Source organism: Oryx dammah, unplaced genomic scaffold (assembly GCF_014754425.2).
Source record: "Oryx dammah isolate SB20612 unplaced genomic scaffold, SCBI_Odam_1.1 HiC_scaffold_26, whole genome shotgun sequence".
In the NCBI taxonomy this organism is placed as follows: Eukaryota; Metazoa; Chordata; class Mammalia; order Artiodactyla; family Bovidae; genus Oryx; species Oryx dammah.
In genome coordinates this window covers 22,040,781-22,061,852 of record NW_024070210.1, presented here as the reverse complement: position 1 = coordinate 22,061,852, position 21,072 = coordinate 22,040,781, and the positions used below count along the sequence as shown (strand labels likewise).

At 41.0% G+C, this 21,072-nt stretch overlaps 1 protein-coding gene across 2 annotated transcripts in view; it reads right to left on the bottom strand.

Annotated features, from left to right (window-relative positions):
* The window catches only part of DCAF5 (DDB1 and CUL4 associated factor 5), a 95,277-nt gene that overhangs the window by 30,701 nt on the left and 43,504 nt on the right, over positions 1 to 21,072 (bottom strand). For both annotated transcript variants that reach the window (XM_040226213.1, XM_040226214.1), the window contains exon 6: positions 14,538 to 14,751. In XM_040226213.1, the coding sequence (XP_040082147.1) occupies positions 14,538 to 14,751 (214 nt within the window). The remainder of the gene's footprint in view (positions 1 to 14,537; positions 14,752 to 21,072) is intronic.

The following is a 21,072-nucleotide window of genomic DNA, read 5'->3' as shown; positions in this document are numbered from 1 at the left end:
CTTAATATCTTCTGCTTCTGTTAGGTCCATACCATTTCTGTCCTTGATCAAGCCCATCTTTGCATGAAATGTTCCCTTGGTATCTCTAATTTTCTTGAAGAGATCTCTAGTCTTTCCCATTCTGTTGTTTTCCTCTATTTAAAAAGTAGAAGTCCAATATATGCACAACCTCATGCCTAATAAAAATGTTATTAAATACATTATAATCATTAAAAGTCAATTTACCAGTCTTCAAAACACTAGTAGTGACATGATAAAGGAGATAAAGAAACTTGTATTCAAAGATGAAGAAAACATTATCCATGGGGACTAGGTGATTTGGCCCAGGGCACAGAGGAAGAAGCAGTGGGTTCAGGTTCCTCATCCAGTTGCTTGTTGCTCTGGTTTGAATGTTTGTGTCCCCCACAAATCCACATGTTCAAATCCTAATGCCCAGTGTGGTAATATTAGAAGATGGGGCCTTTGGGAAATGATTGTGTCTTGAGGGTAGAGCCTTCATAAATGGGATTACCACTCTTATAAAAGAGACGCTACAGAGCTCCCTAGCTCCTTCCACCATGTGAAGAAAGTGAAGTCAGCTGGCTGCAACCATGAAGACAGCCTATACCACAATCCAATCAGGTTGGCACCCTGACCTTGGACTTCCAGCCTCCATAACTGTTAGAAAGAAATTACTGAAATTATAAGAAGCGTAAGTCACCCAGTCTGTGGTATTTTGTTATGGCAACCAGAAGAGGCTAAGGCTCCTTTAGTTCTAGGATTCTATGATTACCCTGTGAAAGAATGATTGAAGCCAGATCAGGGCTGAAAGTCCCTAAACTGCTGGCCCATGGTTACTTGACAAGTCACTACATAAGTATGCTCAAAATAAAGAAACTCAGTCTAGTCCTATTACACTTCAATTAAAAAGTTTCCTCAACAAAACCCAAAGATTTTAAAAATGGGCAAAGTACTTGAACAGACATTCTCCAAAGAAGAAACATATGATGGCCACATACAAATGGCCTATTTAAGCACACAAAAAGAAGCTCAACGTCACTCATCATTAGGGAAAGGCATATCAAAACCGCAATGAGATACCATCTCACACTCATTAGGATGACTACTATCAAAAAAATAGAAAACAGTTCCTCAAAAAATTAAGAATAAAATTACTACATGAGTCATCAATTCCACCTCTGGATATATATCTATAAGAACTGAATGCAGGATCTCTTAAGAGATATTTATATAACAATGTTCATAGCAGTTTTATTTATAACAGCCAAAGAGGGAAGCAACCCAAGTGCCCATCATCAGATGAATGTATAAACAAAATGCGGTGTGTACACAGGATGGAATATAATTCAGATTTCAAAAGGAAGGAAATTCTGACATGAGCTACAACACGGACGTATCCTGAACATTGTGTGTTCATGACAAGAAGGCAAATACTGTATGCTTCCACTTACGAGGCTAATAGAATAACTGAGTAGTCAAATCCATAGACACAGAAAGTAGAATGCTGGTTTACCAAGAGTGGGGGGCAGGGGAGAGTGGGGAGATCGTGTTAACTGGGTACACAGTTTCAGTTTTATAAGAGGAAAAACTTTTAGAGACAGATGCTGGTGATGGTTACAGACCAATGTTAATGTACTTATCACCACAATACTATACACTTAAAATTTTTCCCTTAACAATAAAAGAAAAAAAGAGAAGATGAATCCTCCTTGTCTTGATTTAAGGTCCACTCACTAACTCTGCAGTGTATGATACTATCTTATTTGAAGTTAGGAAGCTGGAATTCAGGAGCCCAAGGCTTTCGTCTCCAGCCTGTTTGGCTAAACCACCTAGTAGTTAGGGAGGAAAATTCATTAATTACATAAGAGCCAAGCACTTACATGCCAGGCACTCTGATGTTTACAAAAAAAATCAGGTAATATCCAGATTCCCAAGGAGCTTAATTTCAGTAGAAAACACACATGTAGGTACACAACTACCATGCCATGAAGTACACATCACTAGGTGCTGTTATGAGAAATAAGGTGCCTGGTAAGTCACAGAGGTCAAGGCAAGACGGATTTGAGCCCTGAGCCACCCCAGGTAAAGATGTGGTAGAAAAAGGTTAAAGCAAAGAGCAAAGATAAAGCTATGGTACTCGTGTGGCTTTAGCAGAAAGCGGAAGCATGGGGAACTCACTCCTTCATACCCGGCTCATGTCTCTCAGTGTACCTGATCGCCAAGTGCCAGTATTCATGTCTCTTAGTCTAAAGTCTTCTCCAAGGCCCAGGAGGCTGCAGGCTGCTCTAGGGAATGAACCTCCTTGGGAGCAGGTTCCTACAATGATTCAAGGAAGCTGGCACATCAATATTCTACCTGGCTCGTTCCCAGGTAGAACAGCCTGAAGTGTGCGTCCTGAGGATTTCCTGGTGGCTCAGTGGTGCTAAAGAATCCACCTACCAATGAAGGAGAAGCAGTAGATGTGGGTTCGATCCCTGGGTTGGGAAGATCCCCTGGAGGAGGAAATGGCAACCACCCCAGTATTCTTGCCTGGAAAATGCCACGGACAGAAGCGCCTGGCGGGCTACAGCCCACGGGGTCGCAAGAGTCAGACACAAGGGAGTATGCACGCATGTCACGTCTTCTATACCCCTTCCCCTCAGGATCAAACTTCAACTGCCCACAGTTGTAGTTGGCTCACTAAGTCATCCTTCCTTTCCCTATTTCTTTTTTCCACTCCTGTGATATTTCCCGCATTTCCAAATAAACTACTTGTATCTGAAATCTGAACCCAAATTAAGACACACAGGGGAGGGGGGACAGAACACAAAAGAACTGTGCGCTAATAATTTATATGTAAAATACACGTATTACTCAACAGCTCATCATTTCACGTTCTGTGTTTAAAAGAGGCTATAAAACTTCACACAGAGAACTCCCTCTACCCTGTGCCCACCCCCATACTTTTCCCAAACTAAACAAACAAAAAATAAATATTTAAAAAGGAGGGAGCTGAGGCTGGGCTTTTCAGAGGTTTTACTATTAACACATCACTGCGAAGGATCAGTGCTTCCCTCCTCTGTTCAACTATTCACCAGGGAAAGCCATGACAAGTTAAAGGGGACTCGCAGACAGAATGCTGACTCAGAAGAGTGCCTTAGAAGGAAGAAAACTCCCGCAGAGCTAAGGCCTCTCGGATTTAATATGACAGCTCCAGAAACACAGAGAAAATGAGTACAATGTACAGGCTTCCTCTCAGGGATAAGGGCAATTCCCGACCCTTTCTTCCTCTTGCAACCACCACAAGGGAACACTTCGGGATGATTTCCAAGGAGGGGGTCTTGACCCACTGCCGTCTAGTCAGACCGTTTAAGTGTTCATACACACTAGACTCACATAACCACCCTGAGGAATTCATTTACGGCATTTCTTGCTTGTCTGCTGGGCTCTTTCCAACATTAGAAGTTGGCTGCCTGGGATACTGCTGACTGTGGGAGAGTAAAATAAAAATGAGTCCATCCATGTATTCATTAAACAAATATTTATCGAATGTCTACTATGTGTCGGGCACTGTCCCAGGGAAAGGAGCACAGCACTGATCAAAAAAGACCCTGTCCCTACTTTCATGTGAGTTACATTTTATTGGGTGGGAAGAGGAAAAGAATTTTATGCATATATACTGGAGAGTGAATAGGGGGAAAAAAGTTTAAACATATATATATATATGTAATATGTCTAGTAACAGTGTTACAGAGAAAAGTTAAAACAGCAGCTTAGAGCATACAGGGAGTGCTGGGGGTGGTTAGTTCCATTTTATATAGGGTGGTCACAGAAGGCCTCTCTGATAAAATGGCATTTAGAGCAGAGCCCTGAAGGAAATGAGGGAGCAAGTTACATGGATATCTGGGAGAGGAACATTCTAGGAGAAAGGCTAGAGCCCTGGGCTATTTTAAAATACAAGGAAGTCAAAAGAGATCTGTTTCTTCTCTTTTCCAATCCTCCCTTACCTTCTGTCTCTTTCTTTCTTTTTCTCCCTCCCACCCTCCTTCCTTATCTTTCTCTGTTTATAGCTTTGCAAAAATAAGCATCATTTCACGTGGGAGGAGTCCAGAGATACATTTAACATCATCAGAGCAGTTGGAAAGATCCCTCTCCTCCCAGGTTGAGAGAGGTTGAAGCCTCTGACTGAGGAGTGAGTGACAAATTAAAAACTCACTTCCCATGAGTGTCTCACCTTATATCCTAGCACAGACATATAGGGCAGGGTTCCAAAGGAGAAAGAATGTTTTAGGGGATCTGTTTTTTAGGCAACAGAAGCCCCACTTCCTAAAATGCTGAGGTATGGGGCGGGGGGAGGTGGGAGACCCACAGGCTACTTTAGATCAGCGAGTAGAAGACATACTTAGTTTTAACTTGGCTTTGTGGGTTAAGATAGGGGATACCAATGCAAAAATGAGCACAAGTTCTTGTGTGGACACACACCATCCATAATACTTCTCAGCTGGCCACAAAGCTTAAAGGTTGGCCACACTTTAACCTCATCTCTTACTGTTCATTCATTTCATATCCCAAGAGGAAAGTCTGTTTACTGATCTTGACGCAACCCAGTCATCTTAAGCAGAGTTAACCTGAAACCAGTGCATTTTATTTAACCCACTGTCAGTATGGAGATACTACCTTGTTCAAGCATACAAGAGCAACAATTGTTCCTCTTAACAGGTTCAAGGAGCCACCAGCATGACCACCACCACCACCAACCACCCCACCCAAATCACCGTATTAGCACTCTGTCACTATTTTATTCACCCACATGTCCTCCGTCAATCTATCAACCTTTAGAGAAAACAGGCACTCACAAAATACCCCTCTTCTGGTAGATTGCCATAATGCCCTCCAACAACTCCTCCCCTTCATCTTTTAGCATTCTCAAACCAAGCATGCTCTCAAGAAAGACTTTTTTCTACATGCAAAGGCATTTTGCTAACTGAACTCCTAGAGAGGCCCATGCCTCTAAATATAAAGACCACCTTTGTAGAGTGACCTAAGTCACAAGTAATTATTAATAACTTGAAAGTTCAAAGAAGGATCTAAATATGGCCTGCCACGGCAAAAATGCCTACTAAGTAGAAGCTTACTGGGAAAAAAATTATTTATTAGCCATCTTCAAGCAAAGCAATAGTTTCTTTTCCCCTAACATCTTTATTTAAGCCTTAATGGTATCAAAAACAAACTTATGGTGACCAAAGGGGAAATGTGATAGAAGGAGGGATAAATCAGAAGCCTGGGATGAACATACACACACTACTATTTATAAGACAGAGAATCAACAAGGACCTCCTGTATAGCACAGGAAACTCTACTCAACATTGTGTGACAACCTATATGAGAAGAGAATCTAAAAAAGAATGAGTATATGTACAAGCATAACTGAATCACTTTGCTGTACACTTGAAACTACTACAGCATTGTAAATCAACTATACTTCCAAAAAATTTAAAAAAAAGAAAAAAATTTAAAAATAAATAAACCTTAATGGTTAAACAATCCAAATAAAGGGACAAATTTGGAATATAGATAACTCCCTATCAATTATATTTTAAGGTCTCACTGGGTTTATAAACAAAACAAAACAAGTCCCCCTCTTCACACCCACCAAAATCTATATTAAAAAGAGGAAAAAGTTCTAAAAGGCAGGAGGAACAGGCCATCTACCTGATACACTCGAAAAATAACCCAGACTATGTCTTAGGTTCTTTACTAACATAGAAATCTCTTTCTGCTCAATTTCTCTGCCCTACTTCTCTCTCAAAGTGTGTATATATATACACACACACACGATGTGTGTGTGTAAGTGTAAAGCGTGTGCATACGTGTGTTTGCACAGTATTTGATATTCCCCAATATCTGCTAATGAAGAAACATCAGTCAGCTACTATTCACTGAGTACTGATCAATTTACACAGTTCTGAGGTTCTTCCCATAATAACTGATTAATTATTTCTCCAGTAAATGGCATCCCTGTCCAATTAACTGTATTGACTAGGACAGAAAAACCAGATGGCTCTCTGGCCTGGATCAGCAAGAGCAGAGAAACTGCTACTAACATTTAAATCAAACACAGTTCTCATTTCCCCCTGACCTTTGTCAGAAGGGGAAAAAAATGTGACTGAACAATTCTGTGATGTGCTCTCTATGAGATTATTTTCAGTAAAAGGCTTGCCTATTGGTATATAATATACCTTTGATCATATCATTTATACTGAGTGCCTGCCACAAATACCATCCAAAGAAAACAAGAGAAAAAAAAAAAAGAAAAAAAAAAAACAAGAAATTTTTTCTTTGGAAATGGCCAAAGCCATAGGTTTACGTGATTTTATTTGGTAAGAGAAAACAGAGGTCTGTTGGCTCCCAATAAAAGCAAACAAATATGCATACTCATAAGATTAACACTATTTTTTGCATGTGAAGTGATATGATTTTTGCTTCTTTGGATCATTTGCCATGTCAGCTCCACTAGGCTCCTGGAATTCTTTGGTTTATTAAAGTAAGTAACGTTTATGGGTTCTGAGTAGGAAAAATTCTATTAACAAAGAAACGTTCCATAAAGACAGCCAATAACTGTGAAACAATCAGTAGGAAAGAAATTAAAAAAAAAAGAAAAAAACAACTCTAAGTCTCTTAACAGCTGCTTGTAACAAAGTAGCCTGCGTTACTTAAAGATAAATCTTTGGCAAAACTCTTTTGGAAACCTGGGCAAGAAGAGGCGTCATCAACCAGATGGCCTTCAGCAATCAATTTCTCTTCTGTGGTAAAGCTACTTAACGTAAACTCTACAAGGAGCATAGGGCAAGTAGGCAGGTTATACTCTGTTCCCATCATTAATATCTACCAGGGATTTCCAAGTGGAGCCCAGACTCCTAGTCAGGAACTATGGGAACACTACCATGCTGCGTTAGCAGATCACATCAATTCTATTTATTCCTAAGAAGAAATCAGGTCACCTAGTGTTCCTTTTCTGGAGAAGGCAATGGCACCCCACTCCAGTACTCTTGCCTGGAACATCCATGGACGGAGGAGCCTGGTGGGCTACAGTCCATGGGGTCGCTAAGAGTCGGACAGGACTGAGCGACTTCAATTTCACTTTTCATTTTCATGCATTGGAGAAGGAAACGGCAACCCACTCCAGTGTTCTTGTCTGGAGAATCCCAGGGACGGGGGAGCCTGGTGGGCTGCTATCTATGGGGTCACACAGAGTCGGACACGACTGAAGCGACTTAGCAGCAGCAGCAGCAGCAGTGTTCCTTTTCAGTTTAACAATTAAAACTAGACCGTATCTAGTAGGTCTGCATACACCCCAAAACCTTTTAAGCTTTCTAAGTTCTACATCAGCAAATGAACCAAAAGGTGGTTTAATACTTGAGTTAGATCTTAATTTGGGATTGCTAATACTTGAAACCCCTAGTTTTCAGGAATTCCATAAACTCCTTAACACTATATGCAAAACTGTGTGCATATGTACATTTTTCTGAAATGAGTGTTCAAAGATTTTAGACTTTCAAAGAGGCTCAGGATTAGAAAAGAATTATAAATGGCTGATTTAATAAGTTATTTTCATGCTACCTTCTCTCTATAGAGTAAAGTTTCCTAAAATATTCACCTAAAAAATACATACAACAAGGAATTCCTCGGCCACAATATTCTGTGTTCAGCTCTTTCTCATCAGCCCATGGAAGAGGCTATCACCACTTGATCTGAAAACACAGGTGGCAGCATGCCTATGAGGAAGAGGGTTCATCACAGGCAAGGGACTGAGTCTAGTCCTGGTTCAGCTACCGACTGGATCTGCAGTTTCAAACCACACTAGACCTTAGTGTCACAAGGGGATCGAACCTGTCCAACTACACCCAAAGGTAGCTGGGAGCATTAGTATGACATGAAAGCACTTTTGAAGCTAAAGTGCCAAAAATGTGTGTGTGCGTGCTCAGTCGCTCAGTCATGTACCACTCTTTGCAACCCCATGGACTACAGCCCACCAGGTTCCTCTGTCCACCGAATTTTTCAGGCAAGAATACTGGAGTAGGCTCTCATTTCCTCCTCTAGGGAATCTTCCCGACCCAGGGACTGAATCTGCATCTCCTGTACTGGCAGGCGGGTTCTTTACTGCTGTGCCACCTAGAAAGCCCAAAGGGCTAAAAATACATGACATAAAAGAAAGGCAAGAAGAAGAAAGAGCCGACACAAAACAAGTCAAAGGAGACAGAACCCAAGAGTTAAATCTCCCCTGTGAAAGGGTGCCTTGATTTCAACTGAAGGGGAACATATGGTACACTAGGCCCCCAAGTGAGCTTAATCAGAGTTTTTACTGTTGCTTTTTTTTAGTCGCCCAGTCGTGTCTGACTGTTTGCGACCCCTGCAACACGCTAGGCTTCCCTGTCCTTCACTGCATGGAATTATTAGGGAAAAAGAAAAAAGCAAAGCTATAACTTTCGAGGTTGCTTTACTGGCCTGGATCGCACTTCCTGACAAATTCCTATACCTCTGCTATGCCCATACAATGTCAACACAGAAAGGTTGAGCGGTGATGTAACGTCTGAGGCCAAGCCAGGTATACAAGGCTATTTTGTTGGCTTCACAGGGTACAAGTCAGGAGATGAGATATGATGACTTAATTATCATGACTTTAGGGGTTCTGCCATCTATCAAGTTCAGAAGAAAGACCTGTGTAAATGATACCAATGTTCAGACACTCAAGGGCTCAGTCCTTTCCAGAAATCTTTATTCCCTCTCCCACTTTCAGCAAGATGTAGGGACTACTGGACTAGGTGTTAAAGGAGACTAAAGCAAGAGAAGATTTTTAAATTACCACAGTCTATCTCCAAGCCACACAAACCCATTAGCCTGAAAGACTTATTTCCCAGAAGCCTGAGCTACTCCGCTGGACTCGAGCAATCTAGGGCAAGAGCCATTTAAGGAATTGTGAAAGAAAAGGAACAAAAACCGAGTGCTGTCTTAAAAGTGAGTGCCAGAAAAGCCAGCAGGTGGAAAACTGGCCGCCTTTTTTAACCCTGCTAAGAGACTGACTCACTAAGTATACAGAAGGGAGTATGAAGCTTGGGAGACAGAATGTACCTAGTCAGGCTTCAGGGAGAAGAGGGAAAACAAACAAAAATCCAAGTATGATACAAAAGCAAGGAGGAGAATCCTTTAGATTTAGGCAGCCTCCAGAGGAAGGAATGCTATTTGCTGTTTTACTGAAAGATTCCTCATTATATTGCAAGACTGGAAGGTAGGCTACCTTAAAAAAAAAAGTTAAGGCTTTATTTGGCGCTAATTGTTCCTGTTGATACCCAACCAATCTGATGTCACTTATGTCACCTTATCTGATGACAGACATTATCAAATTTGAATAAGATTGTGCTTAATCACTCAGTTGTGTCCAACTCTTTGCAACCCCATGGACTGTAGCCCACCAGGCTCTTCTGTCCATGGGGATTCTCCAGGAAAGAATACTGGAGCAGGTAGCCATGCCCTCCTCCAGGGGATCTTCCCAACCCAGGGATTGAAACCAGGTCTCTTGCACTGCAGGCAGATTCTTTACCATTTGAGCCACCAGGGAAGCCCTATATTATTATTATTATTATATATAGCAATAAATAAACCATGTATCTGTAGCCAAAAGTGGGGGTGACAGAGTGTATACAGGGCTTTGAATGAAAGTCTCAAAGGGGATACAAACTGGCAGTCATGTAACTGCGTCTACCACAGCATCTGGCACACAGTAGATGCTTGGCAAATATCTGTCTTCTTATTTTATAAGATGGAAGGGGGAAAGGGCGTGAAGTTAGGACAGGTTCAGTAGGAAACAGGTTCAGTAGGAAAAATGGATGTTTTCCTGCTGAAGCAGAGGTTTGAAACTTGTGGCTCTAGAACAGAACAGTGCACCTGTTCATTTAATTCATACAATGAAGTATGAATTTGGTGCAATACTTAAAATTCAAGAAACTTCATATCAGTTAGTCAGTCAGTTCAGTCACTCAGTTGTGTCCGACTCTGAGATCCCATGGATTGCAGCACGCCAGACTGCCCTATCCATCACCAACTCCCAGAGTTTACTCCAACTCATGTCTATTCGGTGATGCCATCCAACCATCTCATCCTCTGTCGTCACCTTTTCCTCCCGCCTTCAATCTTTCCCAGCATCTTTTCCCATGAGTCAGTTCTTTGTATCAGGTGGTCAAAATACTGGAGTTCAGCTTCAGCATCAGTCCTTTTAATGAATATTCAGGACTGATTTCCTTCGAAATAGACTGGTTGGATCTGCTTGCAGTCCAAGGGACTCTCAAGAGTCTTCTCCAACACCACAGTTCAAAAGCATCAATTCTTTGGCACTCAACTTTCTTTATAGCCCAACTCTCACATCCATACCTGACTACTGGAAAAACCAGAGCTTTGACTAGACAGAAAAGGAAAGATATACCCATTTGAATGCAGAGTTCCAAAGAATAGCAAGGAGAGATAAGAAAGCCTTTTTCAGTGATCAATGCAAAGAAACATAGGAAAACAATAGAATGGGAAAGACTAAAGATCTCTTCAAGAAAATTAGAGATACCAAGGGAAACATTTCATGCAAAGATGGGCACAATAAAGGACAGAAATGTCACATAACAAATCTTTATTTCTGGTTTCTCTTGGAAAAAACCAAAGGCCCTCTTGGCCACAATAGGCTGAAGCTTGGTCAAAGCTTCATTTACATGGCATTCACTTAGATTTAGGGAGGGTAAATCTAAGTTGTGGCTATAGTCCACCACTCACTATTGCTTACTTCTAGCCCAACTCATTCGTCTTTGCTGCTTGCCTTGCTTTTGTTGGCATTAAATTGTGACCTTCTATACAGCAAAAAGGAGCCTCTATCGAGAGCTCAAAAATCTGGGTTCTAGTCCTACTCAAACTTGTATGTTTTAACTTGTTTTAACCTAACTCTCTAAGCCTGTTTTCTCATCTGTAAAAGGCCCTCCTAGGGACTGAACAAAATCTCTAAAAGCTCTATAATTAGAACTGATCCACAATGGTGGCAATGAGCATGCAGAAGACATAAAACACTATTTAGTTTTATACTTTATTCCAAGTCCAAGATCTTGAAATGTTAGTTTCATTCTGGGCCTAATGAATTACCTAGTAAACCTAGGATAGTCTAATAAGAAATACAGACTCTCTTGCATAATGTTTTGATTTGGGTGGACTGCGTAATCTCATTGTAATGAAAAGCCAGAAGACTGTCTCAGATAGATAAGTCACTCACTGCCTTTCCTGACCATGTTCATTCCTATTATGGAAATTCTCAGATTCCTCTCTGGGATGGTTACTTACCCAGCCTATGACTAAATGAAGAGTTGCAGAGCACAGAGCTTCAGGCTGTGGGCGTTCTCAAAGTATACAAGAACAAGATCAAATATAAAGACCTGATATAAGGAAAGAGTAGGCTTTGGAATTTGAAAGCAGCTAAAAAGATCCTGTTCGAACTAGTCAGAGTATCAGTCTTACAGATCATACAGTAACTATGGCAGCCTCTGCTTCAGCCCAAAGTGTGTAAAGGCAGAGGCCGTAAATCACCTTTGAGAGACATGTTTCAGAAATGAGACAATAATTTTGGCCTCCTGTGTAACACTTAGAAGTATAAGCTCAGCTGATTAGTTTCACTGAAAATCCATTATTTAATCATCCTCCTAAAGCTCCTGGAAGTTGAGCAAGAAAACAGGTATTATCAGTCCTGACTTACAGTTAGACAAGCCTTAGGCCCCAAAAGCTAAAAACCACACACTGACTAAAATACTTAAGATTCACTTCAACAAATATTTATTGTGCTCTCAGTACACCAGGCATTGGAGACAAGACAATGATGAATTAGCTACATTTCTTAGTCCCTAAGGGGTGAAGAAAACAGCCACACATAAATCTCTGTGCGTCTCATTCCCTAGGTCATATACTCTGATAATCTATATGGGGAATATAAATAGACTTTAACTCCGAAATGGATCTGAAGTTAAGACTCAGTGACTTCCCACCCTCCTTTATCCATGGCAAATCACTTAGCCCATCCAAAAAACAGTCTAGTTTGTCAGAAAGGATACATTACCCACAAACTCTTCCAATAAGATGTACATATCTGTCAAATCTGAATAGAGAAAATCAAAAGCCATCCCATGTTTTTATCGTCATATATAACCCGAAAGGCAAAAAGCACTGCATCCTGTCAATGTAGATAACCAGGATCACCACAAAATAACTCACATGGTTCTCACTATGGTAATACCTGTACTTGACCCAGGAATTGAACCGGGGTCCCCTGCATTGCAGGCAGAATTCTTTACCAACTAAGCTATCAGGGAAGCCCACTTGTCCCTACGTATCTCATAACTGTAACTTAAGGCAAAAGTTCTCACCTGGTGCAATTCTCCACCCAGGAGATAAACTGGCACTGTCTGGAGATGTTCTGGTTGTTTTGGGGAAAGCTGGGAGAGATGACACTGGCGTCTAGTGGGGAGATGCCAGGAATGCTGCTGACTATCCTAGAATGCACAGGACAGGCCCTCCCAAGGAAGAGTTATCGGACCAAAATGTGGATAGTGCCAAGCTGGAGAAATCATGGCCTAGGTGCTCTTACACCTTGGTCAGAAGCCTTTGTTCTCCATCTTTCAAGGACTCCATGTAGACAGGTTCCGGCTGCTAACACAGAAACCGACAGAAAACACAGCATCCATTCCCCTTCACCTCTTTTCTCCTTTTCCTCAGGCCCTGTGTCTCCGGTAATAAAACCTAATAAACCACTTCATGAAGTAGAGCCTGCTCTTTATTGCTCAATGAAATAAAACGCACATGCATAAGAGGTTGACAGAAGACGGAAAATCAACAAAAGCAAGGAAGAAAGGTGGAGAGAGAGGGAGGAGGTGCTTGGTTGTCATTTCCGCAGCTAAATGAAACTAAACCAACCGTCTGCAGAGCAGAAAGCTACTTGTTAACACTATCAAGAGTCAGTTCATCTCTAGAAACTGCTTCTTTCCACCCAACAAACAAACTGCCTAATAAAAACTAAGTCTATCAAGAATTGCGGTCTCTCAAGGGAAATTTATCACTTATATAACTGAGGCCACCTAGTGGTTTTAAGTGTGAAGTGAAGTCGCTCAGTCGTGTCCGGCTCTTCACGACCCCATGGACTGTAGCCTATCAGGCTCCTCAGTCCATGGGATTTTCCAGACGAGTGTACTGGAGTGGGTTGCCATTTCCTTCTCCAGGGATCTTCTCCACCCAGGGATCGAACCTAGGTCTCCTGCATTGTAAGCAGATGCTTTACCATCTGAGCTACCAGGTTTTAAGTGTAGATCGCAGCTAAGTAGGCCCTGACTTGAAAATAAATTCTGAATTTAGACATATATTCTCTATTTACAAAAGGGGAAATCCCTAGACTGGGCAACTTAGAAGATATTCTCAGCTTCTTTAACAAGCAACTCTAATTAAAAAGCTTTATTGTGTTCCTGCTACATATGCTAATCCTTAAGCTATGATGTTGGAGAGCCCCTAGCAACCTCAGCTAGGGAGAAAAATCCTAGCTACTGCTTTCAAAAAAATAGGATCTTCACAAGTTCTCAAATAACTATTTCTTTTATGCCTCTTGCCCACAAATAACTTTAAAGCAGTGGCATACAGCATGTGAGAATTATATGTAAAAATCTGACATAGCTGATGGATCCAAAGAGAACACAAAGAATTAACAAGAAACTAAGGTTTCTTTTTCCAATCTAGATGTGCAACAGCAATGAAATTTGTTGTGTTTCAGAAGAAGAAGGAAAAAAAACACATTATTTGATCAGTCCTTCTTTATATTTGTCTTTGCTAAAACTTGGTTACTCAGACCAGTCCAACCAGTCCATTCACTGACACTCACTTCAGCACTTCTATGGCCAAGATTGACAAGGTACTGGTATGTTTTTAAACTGCCAGCTCTAAGGCAACATCAGTATTTTGACTCCCACTAAGACTGTGAAAAGGCAGGAAACTTCACAGCTTCGGTTCTCCTTCCCAGTTGTGGTGCTGGCAATATAAAGGAAGAGAGTCAGCATCTGGCTTCCTCTCAAAGTTGCACAGCCCATTTCATCCAAGAAAAAGATGCCACCCAAAAGGGCTATTCAGGATGTATGTCTCTTAGCTGGTACCCACAGTGTTTCACTGATACCAAAAAAAAAGGTGTCCTTTTTGGCAGGCTAATTTTCTATGGACTTCCTCCTCTCTTCTGATATGACACATTCTTAGAATCTTAAAATCTGTTCACAAACTTGGCAGACGTAGGTTGCTCAGAACTATATTGTGGTTTTTACGGTGTATACCTTATATTATCCAAAGGCAACTCTGATGAAGAAACTCACTATTAAGATGGAATGTCTCCAGACCCTTACTGTTTCAACTGTTTCTACCTGACATGGCTAAAGAGAAATAAAGACCAGTACATAAGGAACAATATGAGAGGAAAGCATGAACGTGGGATGCAGGAGGTAGCAGGCACGTACCTGGTCACGATCTCCTGCAAAACAGCAGCTTTTCATGGTGCAAGAGTTGAAGTAACCCTGATTGTCAAACTGGAACACAGGCAGGCGGGAGTGGATGTCATAGAGCACGGGGGGCAGGCGACGCCTCAGGGCCAGGAGCTGGGTCCCATTGCTGTTGAATCGCACACTCATGGCACTTTGGAGGGACAGGTTGCCCCCATACCGTAGGAGAGAACTGGAAGGCAGAAAGCACATGGATCAGGCATGAGGCAGGCAGGATGAGAGTCTGCAAAAAAAAAAAACCACTGCATTTCATAACCAGGACCTCCCAACAGGCTTGCACATCTGAATTCTGGCAGAAAGGTGTTTCTACGCAGTGGGCTAGAAGGTAATAAAAAGGACAGAGATGACTCCTTGATTACATTAAAACAAGTTATTTAACTTTGCGGTTCCTCTCTTCAATCTCCAAAAGTTGAATTACCACTAAGTTTATAGGAATAAGATACAACAAGCACCTTGAATGAAAAGACATATTAAAATGATTAGTTCTTTTATTTATCTGAGCTACATAAGCAAATAGTTACTTGTCAAGACCCTGGGAAGTCAGTGGTGTCCACCCTAACTGACTATCATGGATGGTATTTAAGAAATATATCTGTCTTTTGAATTAGAGACACAGAAACCATCAGCCAGCAGAACAAGATACTCTAGTTTATTCTGGATTTTTAAAAATAATAATGACTTTATTGCTTATGCACTTATTTTAAAATTTTCAATCTGTTCAGAGAATTTTTATATTCCATATGGCATAACTCAAGAATAAATATTAAAGAAAAATTTTAAATTAAATACAGAGCCAGCAGTTACAATTAGAAAAGCAGGATGACTTGCTTCTCTTTACAGTTCCCAATGAGTTATATTTAGCTTTAAAATATACTTTGACTAATATATATAATTCCATTTATCCAGCTTCTACTAGAGACTGGTATATTCTGATTCACCCAGTATTCTTCTGTAGCTTCATAATGTTCATAACATTTTTTAAAAGTCAGATGGTATGGTTCAAAAGTATTTATTATGATGATTCAGAAGATACTTCCAATTTTACAGTTAACTAGGATGACCATGAACATTAACAATTACACAGTACTAGGTAACTTATCTTTCTAGTAGTCAGTCTCCTTGACTACCTGGACACTGTTTTATTATAGAGGGATGACTATTCATTGTCCATGCATAACCAAATTACTGGTAAGAAAGTGAGATTACGTACTGATCTTGTGCACTGGAAATGCTACAGAAATGAGGGCCACATTAGTGCTATTAACTCACTCTGTTTCAAAAGACACTGTGATCTTGCAAAGAGAGTCTAGTAGTTTAAGAAAAAAGTTTATACATTTAGGGAATCAGAGCTGGAAAGGGCCTGGAGACATCTAAATTAGAGCCTGGAAGATTTATTTGAAATTTATTAGTATTAGCGTGTTTGACCATTTGACATAATTTAATTCACAATTTTAGTTTTTTCAACATGCTGTTTTATTAAATATAAATCCAAGTAGTCACCTTTCCTCTGAAACTCTCTGATATTAACTTTGGTTCTGAAGATTCTTTAATACATTATTTATATACAATTAAATTTATTTCATTATACAGATATAATAAAATGGTATGTGGTATAAAACTTTGTAACTGACTAAGTGCTATATAAATTAAAGAGATTACTATTTTAAAAAAAAAGAAAGAAAGAAAGGAGTCCCTGGACCACAGTGCAAAGGAATTTGCCAACTTATCCTGATCATAAAAACATTCTGCGCCACCGCTAGCCAGTCAGTCCTTTGTCCCCCAAAGCTGTCTTTTCACCAGAGGGAAGAACTCTAGTACCTCAGTTACGTGTGGAAACAAGGCCTGGGCAAACAGACTTTATTCCTGTTAAGTGTGAAATGGAAGGAAAGAGAGCAGTGACTTAGAAAAAACGGTCCCTAGAACTCCAAACATCACAGAGGAAGAAGCCTAGTCCTGCTGTAGGCCCCAAGTAATAGTCCCTACAGACTGATGTTCTTAAAACGTCCTAAACAGTGGCCACACTCACACACATACCCGAAATGAAAGACAGGGCTACTGAGTCCAGGTATTTCCTTTACAGGGTGTCCTAGCTGCCACAGGCATGAGGTGTTTCCCAAACACTAAGCTCAAAAACAATGAGAGTCTTTCAAATTCGAGATCAGTCTGGAGTGTGCAAATAAACAGGCATCTGTATACAGGACTGACAAGAAGTTGGGGGTGGAAACAAGACTCAAAAAAAGAAACTTGGCCAACCCCACCAGCCACAGCAGCAGGGGTTTGCATCAGCTGAGGCAGCCCTGACAAGAAAGCTGGGGCCTCTGGCAAAAGCCCTTTGCATCCGTTAACAGCAACTTCTCTGCAGATTCCAGTCAGACCTGCAGACAGGCATCTAGGCCCATCCCATTCCCACCCAAGCTCCTAAGTCTGCCGCTCTCCAGGGGTCTGTTTGTGGGTTCCACAAGAGTCACTAACTTTTCCCTTAGCTTCTGGGCAGGGGACTCCTATCTCTCATACAGAGAGTGTAGGTACATAGGAATCTTGCTCCTAGAATGTTTAAGAGTACAGCTACAAAAAAAACCCAACAACAACCAAAACTGTAGCAGCAGTTACTAAAACTGAATACTTCATGTTTGGGGCAATAATCCTTTCCGAGGGATAGACTGACACCTGAAATTCAGATAGTGAGCTACATTAACTATAATTTCTCAGCAGGGGTTCTGTTGCCGGCTCCTCCTATTGAGAATGATAAGAATGATCTAGTTAATCAGGAAGAAAAGGCTTAGAAGTAGTTTCCCCTCAAAGTCAAGATACAATGTCAAAGATCCTGTTATGATTCCAAGGGTAAGATGCATGATAAACCATCTGGTACTTTTTCTCAAATAGATTCTCAGGATCCATATGCAGATAGTCTAATTCAATCAGAAAAGTGGGCCCAGGAATCTGAATTTAACAAGCAACCTTAATTAATAATGATGCATGTGACTTTCAAATCACTCTTTGAAAAACATGGTTCCATTTCGGAATTTGGGGTGAGTGCGAAAATAAGGTGGAGAGAAAGCAGATTACTAGAAGCTAAATGAAAAGCCAACTACACAACATGGTACTTTTTTTACAGCCCAATGCCTAATAGGAGGAGAAAGGACTCCAATTCCTTTTCAGATCAGAGTTTCACTCTACCCACAATGCCTGAAATGTTTCTTTCCTGCCCTCAACACATTCCCTGAAGGAGAAGTTTCTTGTTTACTCTTTGGAGAACTGACGGGTACCTATACACAAGAATGTCTCAAATCTGACAGTGTCTCCACTCCTCCAGAGAAGTGGCTGCCATTACACACCCAAATGAAAGGAGCACTGTCTTGAAGGGACTGGCAACAAGTTGAAATGAGTTCAAACCAAAATATCCCTATAAGAAAAAGAAAAGCAAAAATCAATTCCTGGCGTATCTTCACATGCTGCTTCCCTGGTGGCTCAGAGAATGAAGAATCTGCCTACAATGCAGGCGACCCGGGTTCAATCCCTAGGCTGGGAAGATCCCCTGGAAAAGGGAATGGCAACCCACTTCAGTATTCTTGCCTGGAGAATTCCATGGACAGAGGAGCCTGGGAGGCTACAGTCCATGGGGTTGCAAAGAGTCAACATGACTGAGTGACCAACACTTTCACTTTCGACCTATCTTCAACCAAGAATTTGTAACAAAATGCAACAAGAATGGGACAGGAGGTGATCCAAGGGTCAGCATGTAAAAGGCCCAGGACAAAAGGTAAGAGAACCTCAGATCATCAGGAAGATATTCCTCATTAGTGTGATCCTCTGTTTTTTGGCTTTTTTGGTGTTTCAGCCGGTCAGAAATAGTCAATTGGATTTCTTTATTGCTTTGGCAGGATAAAAAGAACATTTACAAAAAGTCTTTGGCCAAGGTTAAAGTCTTGGAACAGAAGAGAAATAAACCAAGGCTGTTTCCAAAAAAAGTGACTGGGAGTATCACATTTAGCACAAGATAAAGCACCCATAAACATTCCAAGATCTGGCTTCATGAAGCTAGACTTCCATAAATTTATGACTAAGTAATTCATCAAATAGTGCCAACACGAGTTTCTAAAGCCCCACTGGCATGCATTTCCTCAGTTACTATGTGAAAGTTTCCTAACACCTGTGAAACGGCTGGAGTCAAGGCACTGCTATTCCAAATCACAGACATCAGAGCTGGTGCCAGTCAACCAGAGAGGAAAATTCAATGTCGCATAGGTAGGAAAAAAATCTCTCCCCTTCTGTTTCTGCTTTAGGACAGGATGACCTGTAAGAAATACAGGTGGCATTTTGTACTTCCTATAACACAACACAGAGAACAGGACAAATCCTAGAGGATTTGTTAAGTAGAATTAAGTAAAAAGTGAACAGGTTCAAAAAGTTACTGCCCGTATCAGTTCCGTTCAAGTATATTCAAGATCCTGGTAATCCCGTAAACTTTCTCTTTCTTTTAAAAAAAAATCCACTTTAAAAAATCATTTTTAAAATTTATTTATTTTTGGCTATATGGGCTTTTCTTTAGTTGTGGTAAACGGGGGCCACCCCGTAGTAGCGGTGTGTGGGTTTCTTGCTGCGGAACACAGGCTCTAGAGCACGTGGGCTCAACAGCCGCAGCTCCTGGGTTCTAGGGCAGGCTCAGTAGTTGTGGCGCACAGGCTCAGTTGCTCCACGGCACTTGGGATGTTCCCGGTGCCTCTTGCAATGGCAGGCGCACCCTCCACCACTGAGTCACCAGGGGAGCTGTCTTTCTTTCTTTCTTTCTTTAATTGAAGTCTAGTTGATTTACAACATTGTGTTAGAGTCTGGTGTACAGCAAAGTGATTCGGTTACATATACATGTGTGTGTATATATATATTATTTTCCATCATAATTTATTATAGGATATTGGATGCAGTTCCCTGTGCTCAGCAGTAGGACCTTGCCGTTTATCTATTTTATATAGAGCAGTTTGTATCTGCTAATCCCAGACTCCTAATTTATCCCTCCCCTTCTCCCTTTCCCCTTTGGCATCTAAGTCTGCTTTCTGTGTCTGTGAGTCTGTTTCTGTTTTGTAAGATTCCACATATAAGTCATATCATATGGTACTTGTCTTTCTTTCTGATTTACTTAGTATGATAATCTCTAGGTCTGTCCATATTGCTGCAAATGGCACTATTTCATTCTTTTTTGTGGCTATATAGTATCCCACCATATATACATTATATATACATATACATAATATATACACACCCCCCTCACATCTTCCTTTTTAAAAAATTATTTATTTATTTTAAAAAATGATCATGCTGCACACGTGCCTGCAGGATCTAACTTCCCCAACCAAGGATTGAATCTGGGGCCATAGTAGTAAAAGCACTGAGTCCCAACCACTGGACTGTCACGGAAATCCCTGGCATATCTTCCTTAACCGTTTCTTTTATGTGAGTTGGAAGGGGAAGAACCTGGGCTTTCAGGTACTGCAGAGCCTCTAATCACTACCTTCCAGAACAGGGGCATCACGCTCAGAGCTGAAGTGATCTACAGCCCATGTTTTTGTCTTTGGCTCAGGGGATCCCAAAAGCCATAACCAACCAAGATGTCAACCCTATACAAGATCTCAAAATGAATTAAAAGGCAGTGCCATAACGGATTTGTCCTAGGAAACTCGTGATTTTTCTGTAGAATTAGGGACTTAGCATTCAGTCATCTCAGTTCATCAGATGATTTGCTTATTCAAAAAATCCCCCTTTACTGCAAGCTGTGGAAAATAGAGAAGGATTTTATAAGCAGTCATTTAATCTTCATCCTAAATTATTAATGGCTCTACCTTCTGACAGATGTTACAAAGCATCAGCCCTGACCTCACAGTGTAGAAAGCTGGAGAGGGAGAGTGTAATGAATACAGGTTGGCAGGAGGAAGAAAAAAGTCAGGGGAAGGCAGGAGACTGAGATGGCAGTTGCTACAGCAACAGTAAGGGTGCAGAAGAGTGGGTGGGAATACAGGCAGGTAAACAGGCAGTCCCTGATGGTGGAGGAAGAAACTAAGTGGGTGTGCTGACTATCAGGGAACTAGGCCACAAAGCCAGAGGGCTGTTAAAGGGGAAAGAGGCAAAGCCTAGAAAAAATGCTAAGCAGAAGAGGGTTTGAAAACAAAAATCACAATTTGACCCAGTGGAAAAGAGGAGGAGAGAGGAATGCAGTGGGAAGGCCAAAGTGCTGACTGATGAGACGTGATTATAGGAGACAGCCTGTGTCATACAGGAGCCGCTTACTGAGTGTCCAAAAACCAAAGTCAGTTCTAGTTGGCAAACATATAGATGCCTTAAGATAAGGTTTTCAAGTGTTTTTATAGTAACCCTTTATAATAAGCTTATTTTATACTGTATTCCAGTACACCCATGTTTATTTAGCATAAATTCATTAAACAACTTGCCACCTACTGTGCGCAGTGCACCGATTTTCCATTTTCTATTTAATAAATACTTG